Raw genomic sequence first — 9,100 nt, forward strand, 5'->3', positions numbered from 1 at the left:
AGTTACACTCTGATCAGGGACGAAACTTTGAGTCCAAGCTCTTTCAGAGGCTCTGTGACCTGCTAGGCATTAGGAAGACCCGAACAACGCCGCTTCATCCTCAGTCGGATGGAATGGTCGAGAGATTTAATAAGACCATAGAGCAACATCTCTCAAAGGTGGTTGATCAGCATCAGAAAGATTGGGACCAGCATATTCCGCTCTTCTTGATGGCTTATAGAGCAGCAGTCCACAACTCAACGGGACAGTCACCATCTAAAGTTCTGTTTGGTCGAGAACTGCGACTTCCATGTGATGTGGTGTTCGGATCTCCAACAGGCCAAAGCACGAACATTGAGAACTACGTTGACGAGTTGCAAGACAGATTACTGAACATCCATGATCTGGTCAGGGAAAGTTTGAATCTAGCTAGCGATAAGATGAAAGCTCGTTATGATCTGAGGGCCAATTCGGGAGGGTTCCAGAAGGATGATAAAGTTTGGTTGTTTAACCCTCAGAGGAAGAAAGGCAAATCACCGAAATTAACACATGTTTGGGAGGGACCTCCCAACATGTGTTAATTTCGGTGGTAAAAAGGTTAAACGACGTCGTGTACAGAGTCCAACGCAGCCCCAAAGCCAAGATGAAAATTGTCCATCTGGACAGACTCAAGAAATACCACGGATTAGATGAAGCGGATCGGGACGATCAGCTTTAAGAGGGGGGCAGTGTTACGGTCTGGGCCTACTATGCTCGATATTCTTAACAAGCACTCGCTTCGGGATGAAACCGATGCGCCGTATATCTGGCCGGGCGCATATTAAGTAGGCCACAGTTAGGAAGCGCCGGACCTGGAACAATCGTTAATATTCGACGCAAATCGCGAAGCGTTTCGCGGTCATTCTAGAACGTGGTTTGCGAATATAAAAGACGCGGTGTAACCGCGGGAGTAGTGAATTTGGGAACGCGGTAAAGTTTAAATAGCGGAATTGTTTAATAATGAGGAGGTTGAAGGTTTAGATTGGGTGGGTAGAGTTATTGAGAGTCTTGAGTGCCATTTCAATACTGATTTAATCCTACGCATGTAACTAACAATCTTACTAAACTATTAAACATACCAGTGGCTCAGAAACAATTAAACTCTATGGTTTTGACATGGTTGTTACAGTCATCGTTTGTAAACAATTTATAAACAGTTTGGTGGCTGCTGAACTATAATTATTGCAACCACTGTTAAATAATATAGAACGCTATGTTACGCTGTTTTGAATATAGTTAAACAATTATCGTTTTGCTTACTAATTGTAATTATGAAATGTTAACAGATCTATAAACTATGATTGTCCTTAATTACCCTGATTATTTATATAACATTAAGATATATGTTTAGCTGAAGACTAAACATCTTGCCGGGCTCGACTGAATTTGGCGAGCTGAATTAGAGGTTGATGATTTCATATCAGGCCTCATTGTTGAGACTGTGTCGTCTTAGCGATGCCAGTTCTATCATCTCTGAAGATGTCTTATGTTTGGTTGTTGGTTGAGATCTGGCAGTAGTTAGTGCCCGACGGCATTTGTTGACTGCTACTATGACCGCCATGATAATAAGTACTACCGCTGCTGATGTCAGTGCACCTGTGAACATAGAATGTTTAGTTATGGATTTCCAGTGATGTTGTCCTAGCTCGGTTTCAATGTCTTCCTCCATTTCTTTTAGCTTTCGAAAATCATCAGAGGGATGAATGATGTTTTCTTCGTATTGGCTTTGAGGTGGTTGCTTTATTGACGTGGTCAAGTTTACCGCCACCTGCTTGATAAAACCTGCTAGAACCGGAAATACGTCGCTGCGCCTAGCTGCTATAGATATTTTATTAGTCGATATAATGCAATTTGATGAAATCGAAATGATTCCTGTTTTATTTAAGACTAAATCTTCTCTATTACCGTTACACGTTATTGCAACTTTTGATGAATCAGGTGACACAAAAATCCACGAATTTTTGGTGTAAAGTTGAATCCATTGCATTGCTTTAATTTTCACTCGCTTAACGGGACAGCTCGAATGTTCAGTTCGTTGATATATTTCATCTAAAATGCAATTCGGGCTGTTTTCAATGTTCCTTATTAAAGGCGGTGAGCATACGAATAAATGTTTTCTGATTCCTATGCAATTCTTAAATTCTTCTTCACTTATGTGAAAATATTTTTGTTCATTGTAATCACTAGCTAGCAGTTCTTGAGGTAGGTCAATTGTTAAATACGTGTCGCCTTCCACTGCAGACGGTATCGCACTGACCTTGACTACGGTAAAATTGCTGAACTCAGTTACTATAAAATACACATAAACGTGTAGTTGTTTTTCTGTTTCCTCAAGTTCAGTTTTCAATATGGGTTGAGGTAAGATTTCAATGCTTGGTGGCATTTTGCGCTCTGCAGTTTGGATTATTTCCCTTATCTGCCCCGGTGTTAACATTGAGTATATGTTGCCTGTGTTGTATAAGATGTCAGACAGACTTTTATAATAGTCATATACTTCATCTAAATAATTGTTCCCAACTTGATATGAGCTCAGAAGGTGAATGCTAAGTCTGTTTTCGTCCACCGCTTGAAACCAGCTTTGCTTCATCTCAGTTATAGCGGCTTGGCTTCTGATAACCTTTTCTTGAAACTGCTTAAGCTTGCTGTAAATTCTGTTTTCGGTGTCGTTAAACTGAGATAGTGCCTGCAGCATAAATTTAGTTTGATGACTAGATGCATGTATTAATTGTTGTTGATTCTTTTCTAGATTGTTAATGTCGGTGTATACTTCGTCATTTACGCCAAAAATTGAAGTCATCAGTTTTCCAAGTAATCCTCGCCGTTTCCTTGACCTTGTAACGTCGTATATTCCTTTTATAACCCACTCTAGTCTAGTTTCTTTTAATTGCATATCGGAAATTAATGTGTTGCATTCAGTTTTTTCTGATATTTCTGCCACATTTTGGCATACGTTCTGAATCTGGGCTGTAACATTTTTTATGTTTTTTATGTGGTAGCTGATATCAGATTTATTCAGCTTTATGTCAATTCGAAAGATTCCCCTTTCTATTTTTGCTTGTCCAATATGTTCAATGTACAATCCTGGTTTTGGATATTCTATCTTATATTGAGCCTTTGCTGAATTTACTAAGCTTAATATGAATAAAATCGCTACAACGGCTTTCTTCCACAAATTCGCTGACCTTGTTTTGCCTTTAAATTGATTTCTCTCATTTCCATATTCTACTGCCTTTTTTTCTGATTCTCCACGTAACGGTATAAGCTTATGAATCGGCCGTTTGGTAATTACTCCCCCTGGCTTCTTTATTGACACTACTCGAACAATTCCGTCCTTATCCGCGTGCGCTTCGGTTATTCGAGCTAATGGCCATTGACTTGGTTTTACGTTATCTTCTTTTAAGATTACTACTTCTCCCGTTTCTAAATTGTTTGATTTGGATGTCCATTTGTACCGCTGCTGAAGTTGATGTATGTACTCTTGCATCCATGTATTCCAAAATTCTTTACGCATTTTTTGTATCATTTTCCATCTTTGATTCATATTACTGATGATGTCTTCGCAGATTGGGGTAATCGGTGACAATAGTTCTCTTCCGATTAAAAAGTGACCTGGTGTGAGAACGGCAACATCGTTTATGTCTTCGGACAACGGACACAAAGGCCTTGAGTTCAATGATGCCTCAATAAGTGTTAACAACGTATATAACTCCTCGAAGGTCAATGTTGTATCTCCAATCACTCGTCTTAAATGATACTTTGTGGATTTGACGCCCGCTTCCCAAAGACCACCAAAATGAGGTGCTGAGGGAGGGATAAAGTGCCACTGTATGCCCAACGATGTGCTTCGATCCTCAATTTTCTCCTTTCTGAGTAACGCGATAACTTCTGACTCGATTAAGTTGTTTGCCCCTACAAAAGTTGTGCCATTGTCACTATAGATGTGTGCACATTTTCCTCGTCTAGATATGAACCGTTTTAACGCTGCTAAAAATGTTTCAGCTAGCATGTCACTTACTAGTTCAAGATGTTGTGCCTTAGTTGCTAAGCACACAAATACTACAATATAACCCTTATATGATTTATTTCCTCGTCCTTTTGTGGTTCGCACTTGAATTGGTCCTGCATAATCAATTCCAGTGTGTAAAAATGCCGCTGATTGAGTCACTCGAGGTGGTGGTAACTGTCCCATTAACTGTTGTGCTGTAGCAGCTTATATCTGATACATTTTACACAATTGTTAATTATCTTTTTTACTGCCTTTTTTCCATTAATCAGCCAAAATTTTCTTCTAATGAAGGCTAAGGTATTCTGGTTACCTCCATGTAATGTTGTGTTATGTGCATCTCTTATAATCAAGTTTGTTAAATGACATCTTCCTGGTAAAATTATGGGATGTTTTTCTGTGTATTTTAAGAGTGAATGTTTCAGTCTACCTCCTACTCGTAGGATATTGTTTTTGTCGATAAACGGACTTAAATTGACTATTTTACTTTGTTTATCTATTGTTTTATTTGATTTTAGAGCTTGAATTTCCGCGTGAAATGCTCCAGCTTGTTCTAACCGAACAATTTTTTCTTCAGCGTTGCTAATTTCCTGAATTGTTAATGTACCTTTCCTGATGCCTGTTTTTTTTGCAATTGTTAATGAATCTATAACAATAGGCAATTATGCGATTCATTGACAGCAATGTTGAAATTTTTTCATGAATTTTGGGTTCACTTCTTTGTGCTACATTTACTTGTATGCTCTTTTTCCTTTCTTCTTCGGTCTCTGGAATTTTTGCGTTTACTGGGTATTTGTTTCCTTGCAGCCACGTTGGGCCTTGCCACCATGGAACAAAGTCCTTGATTTTAGAGGGATCAATGCCTCGTGATATTACATCTGCTACATTTTCTTCAGATTTCACATGATTCCAATGCTGAGATGGCACCAAGTTTTGTATCTCAGATACTCGATTTGCCACAAATGTTTTCCAATTATTGGGCGTTCCTTGGATCCATGATAATGCTATCATGGAGTCAATCCAAGCGTATGTGGGTGTTTTATTCAAACGTAGAGCCGTTTTAACTCTAGTTAGTAACCTTGCTAACAATACTGCTGCACATAACTCAAGTTTTGGTAGTGTTGTTTTTGTTTTTATTGGTGCTACTTTTGACTTTGCAGTCAATAGTGTGATTTTGATGCTTTCGTCGTTATTTATAATTTTTACGTAAACTACAGCTCCGTATGCCTTCTCTGAAGCATCGCTAAATCCGTGTAGTTCAATTTTGCTCTTGGTTGATTGATACGTCCACCGCGGAATGCTGATTTCTTCAACGGACTTTAACTGCTGCCGAAACTTATTCCAACAAGCTGCTATTTCTTGTGAGACTTCTTCATCCCAGCTAAGTTTTTCTAACCATAATGTTTGCATGATCAGTTTTGCTTTGACTAATACTGGACTTAGCCATCCTAACGGATCGAATAGTTTCGCAATGTCCGCTAATATTGTTCTTTTCGAAAGCTTTTGTGACGGTGCTAACGCCACCTTAAATCTTATGGAATCGTCACTTGGTGACCATAATAATCCTAATGATCTTCTGGTGTCATCTTCTTGAATGTTGACTGCGCTTTCGTCTCGCAATTCTACTGGTATTGCTTTTATGACTTCCCTGTTATTACTAGACCATTTTCTTAGTGTTATCCCGCTGGCCTTGAACATGCTTATTAGTTCATTCACCGTTTCAATTGCCTCTCTTTCGTCTTCTGCACCTGACATTAGATCGTCCACATAGAAGTCCTGTAAGCTGATTTTTGATGCTGTTGGATACGACATTTTCTCGTCTTCCGCTAACCTTTGAATTGTTTTTACAGCCAAGTATGGTGCTGCAGCCGTTCCATACGTTACGGTCAATAACTTGAATTCTTGAATTGGGTCGTTTGTCGAGAATCTCCATAAGATTCTGTGATAGTCCTGATCTTCTTCGGAAATTCGAATTTGTCTATACATCTTCTCTATGTCGGCTGTAAATCCTATTCTGTGACTTCTCCAACGTAATAGAATATCTATAAGGTCATCTTGAATTTTAGGACCTACGTGCATGATGTCATTTAAACTTTTTCCATTTGTCGTTTTTGATGATGCGTCAAACACTACTCTCAACTTTGTAGTCGTACTGGTTTCTTTGATAACTGGTTGATGAGGTATGTAATATTTTCCTTGGATTTGGTTACTCCACTGCACCTGTTTCATGTGACCTAGCTTAATGTATTCACTCATAAATTTTTTATATTCCAAATTCAACTTGTAATCATTAGATAATCGTTTCTCCAAGGACAGTAAACGTGCCAACGCTCTTGGCCTTGACTCACCTAATTGCGATGACTCAATTTCGTTTTTAAACGGAATTTGAACAGTGTACGTACCGCTCGAATTACGCAATGTTGTTTTATCGTAAAATGCCTCGCATGCATTTTCATCGCTTGTTAATTGTCGTTTTTTCCGAAATTTCCTCTAATTCCCAGAACCGTGATAATTCTTTCTCTTCAGACTGTGTTATCATGCTTACTACTGCAATGTTGGTTTGTTTTAAGGATTGATGAATGCTTCCCCAAATTATCCAGCCTAACTCTGTATTTTGGGCTACAAGGCCGTCGTTTGACTTGTCGATTCCTTCTAACAAAATTTCGTGAAATTCTTGGGCTCCAAGAATCACATCAATTGGACCCGGCTTTCCGAAGCCTGGGTCAGCAAGAATTTTATTTTGCCATAATTCGGTGTTTACTTCAATTGGGTGTTCTGGCATATCTTTTGCTAATTTTTGTAAAATCAGCAGTTCAGTATTTAACGTAAATTTGCTAGTAATGCGTGGTTTGCATTGTACAGATATTTTGTATTTGCAGCTCTCATTGGTTGATCCCCCTATACCAGAAATTTCTGCATGAATTTTCTGTTTGGGTAATTGTAGTAAATTGGCAGCTTCCATAGTGATAAAAGATGCTTGCGAACCTGAATCGATCAAGGCTCTCAAATTTTCGTTTTTTCCATCTGAATCTTGAATTCTAATGATTGCTGTCGCTAATAATGTTTTACCTCCTTCATGCGCGACATGTGTTCCTACCCTGTTTGATTGATTGAAATATGGTTTTGATTTCTGCTCGTTTGGCGTTTTCGTTTTGTTGTGGTTGTTTTCTTTGTGGATAAGCGTATGATGATTTTGAAAGCAAATTCTGCATTTTTGAAATGACAGGCATTTTGTAGTTAAATCGTGGTTTAAGCAATTTAAACATAACCGTTTTTCTTTAGCAGTATTAAACCGTTGATAAGCTGTTAATGCTTTGAATTTTAAACATTGATAAATGGTATGGTTAGATAAATTGCAGTACTTACAGCTTTGACTTTGCTGTTTTCTCTGATGTGGTTGATAACTGCCCATGCTGCTATTGTTTTCGCGTCCGTCATGTCGATCGGTAGATATGGATTCGATGGCTCGAAACCGCTTAAGGATGAAGTTCAACATCTCGTCGAGTTCTGGCACTTGTAGTGGATTGATCAAACTAGCTTCAAATAGCTCTTGTGTTCTCTTATCGATTTTCCGCAGTAGGACGCAACCGATGATCGGGTCCCATTGAGATGTATTCATGTTCAGAGCTTCAATGGCTTTCAAGCATTCTTTTGTTGTGTTGTAAATTTCTTTTAGCTGCTCTGATGATTCTTGTTTGCTGTCAGGTAGATCCAGTATTTTGTTAATAAGCTTGTTGGTGATTAGGCGTTCGTTACTGTATCTCTCTTTGAGATGACCCCATGCAATATGGTAGTTCGCTGAACTGATTTGAAAATGTTGAATTGCTCTGCCAGCTTCCCCTGTGACATGAGCTTTTAGATAGTTCATTTTTTCGATTTCGCTGAGTGCCTCGTTGTTATGGATCACATTCTTGAACATGTCTTCAAATGGCGTCCACTCTTCGTAGTTTCCAGTAAATATTGGTATCTTTATTTGAGGTAGGCTGATGTTATTGGTTCTATTCACTGACATTTGTGGTTGTTGGTTTTCTACCTCACTTTTCAGAGGTGATGATTTGCTGTTAGATTGTCCTTGAATTTTGGCAATCAAGGTACGAAGTTGCTTGAATTTGTTTTCTTCAAAATATTTTGAAACTTTATCAACGTCCAATTTTGAAATTTCCCAGTGTAAGGATGTTACGATGTTCCAGTCTTTCAAAATTGTTGAAAAAAGTCCACTTTTTACCTCGGGATCAAATGTTGCAGTGAATTCTTCAACCAGTTCATCCAAATCGCTCATTCGCAAGGTTTGTTCCTGCGTGAGTTGATTTAGAGTGGCACTTTTTTGATGCTTATCTTGTTGCTTTAATTCTTGTTTTCTCTCTTCGTCTAGTAGTTTTTCCTTGCAGTTGTTTAACTCTTGTAGAGCATCGTTATAAATGGTTCTGATTTGTTCAAAGTAATTGCTAGCAAAGTACGTAGCGTGTTGCGTTTCTAATGTTTTCAGCTCTTTGAGCTGGGTGTCATTTACTTTAACTTCGTTCCATAGCTTCTGAACTTGAGTTCTCCTTTCTTCAACGTATTGTAGGGTTTTTCTGTTTAATGGGTCTTTCTTTATATTGGTGTGAATGCGTTTGATCTCTTGTCCTAATACCTCTTGAGCTTTGCTTAATTTGTTAACGGTTTCCATTTTTGTGTTAAGATTAAACTCTTCACTTGCACTGAATGAATCACTTCACTTTACTTGTTATCTGCACTTGTATACGCGATCTGCACTGAGTTATCGATTTGTATACGCGACTCGCGGCCGAATATTACTTGATTAGATTTTTTGTTCTGTGGCTAACATAGGTTACCGATTAATTATTTTAGACTCGAAGGACCATGTTTAATATTGAGGAGGTTGAAGGTTTAGATTGGGTGGGTAGAGTTATTGAGAGTCTTGAGTGCCATTTCAATACTGATTTAATCCTACGCATGTAACTAACAATCTTACTAAACTATTAAACATACCAGTGGCTCAGAAACAATTAAACTCTATGGTTTTGACATGGTTGTTACAGTCATCGTTTGTAAACAATTTATAAACAGTTTGGTGGC

At 38.4% G+C, this 9,100-nt stretch overlaps 2 protein-coding genes across 2 annotated transcripts; both read right to left on the reverse strand.

Annotated features, from left to right (window-relative positions):
• Nucleotides 1–1,870: 1,870 nt before the first annotated feature.
• On the reverse strand, nt 1,871–4,204 carry LOC145728246 (uncharacterized). Its single transcript, XM_081978324.1, has 2 exons — nt 2,123–4,204; nt 1,871–2,067 (listed from the first exon to the last, which is right to left on the reverse strand). Exons 1-2 carry the CDS (start codon nt 4,022–4,024, stop codon nt 2,017–2,019), a joined length of 1,953 nt encoding a protein of 650 aa, XP_081834450.1. The 5' UTR covers nt 4,025–4,204; the 3' UTR covers nt 1,871–2,016.
• Nucleotides 4,205–4,603: 399 nt separating this feature from the next.
• Nucleotides 4,604–8,690, reverse strand: LOC145727749 (uncharacterized). The gene is made up of 3 exons (XM_081977565.1): nt 7,388–8,690; nt 6,567–7,045; nt 4,604–6,511 (listed from the first exon to the last, which is right to left on the reverse strand). The coding sequence occupies exons 1-3, from the start codon at nt 8,688–8,690 to the stop codon at nt 4,604–4,606; spliced, it is 3,690 nt and encodes a 1,229-aa protein (XP_081833691.1).
• Between the last annotated feature and the right edge of the window lie 410 nt (nt 8,691–9,100).

This window comes from Ips typographus, linkage group LG4 (assembly GCF_016097725.1).
Source record: "Ips typographus isolate SLU linkage group LG4, UJ_Ityp_2.0, whole genome shotgun sequence".
NCBI classification, from domain to species: domain Eukaryota; kingdom Metazoa; phylum Arthropoda; class Insecta; order Coleoptera; family Curculionidae; genus Ips; species Ips typographus.

Coding starts and splice junctions, on each gene's coding strand:
- LOC145728246 (XM_081978324.1), bottom strand. CDS start 4,024: ATGCTAGCTGAAACATTTTTAGCAGCGTTAAAACGGTTCATATCTAGA. Junction 2,068..2,122: donor GAATCAGAAAACATTTATTC/GTATGCTCACCG, acceptor ATTGCATTTTAG/ATGAAATATATCAACGAACT.
- LOC145727749 (XM_081977565.1), bottom strand. CDS start 8,690: ATGGAAACCGTTAACAAATTAAGCAAAGCTCAAGAGGTATTAGGACAA. Junction 7,046..7,387: donor AAAACAGCAAAGTCAAAGCT/GTAAGTACTGCA, acceptor TTCAAGATTCAG/ATGGAAAAAACGAAAATTTG. Junction 6,512..6,566: donor AACAAACCAACATTGCAGTA/GTAAGCATGATA, acceptor TCTGGGAATTAG/AGGAAATTTCGGAAAAAACG.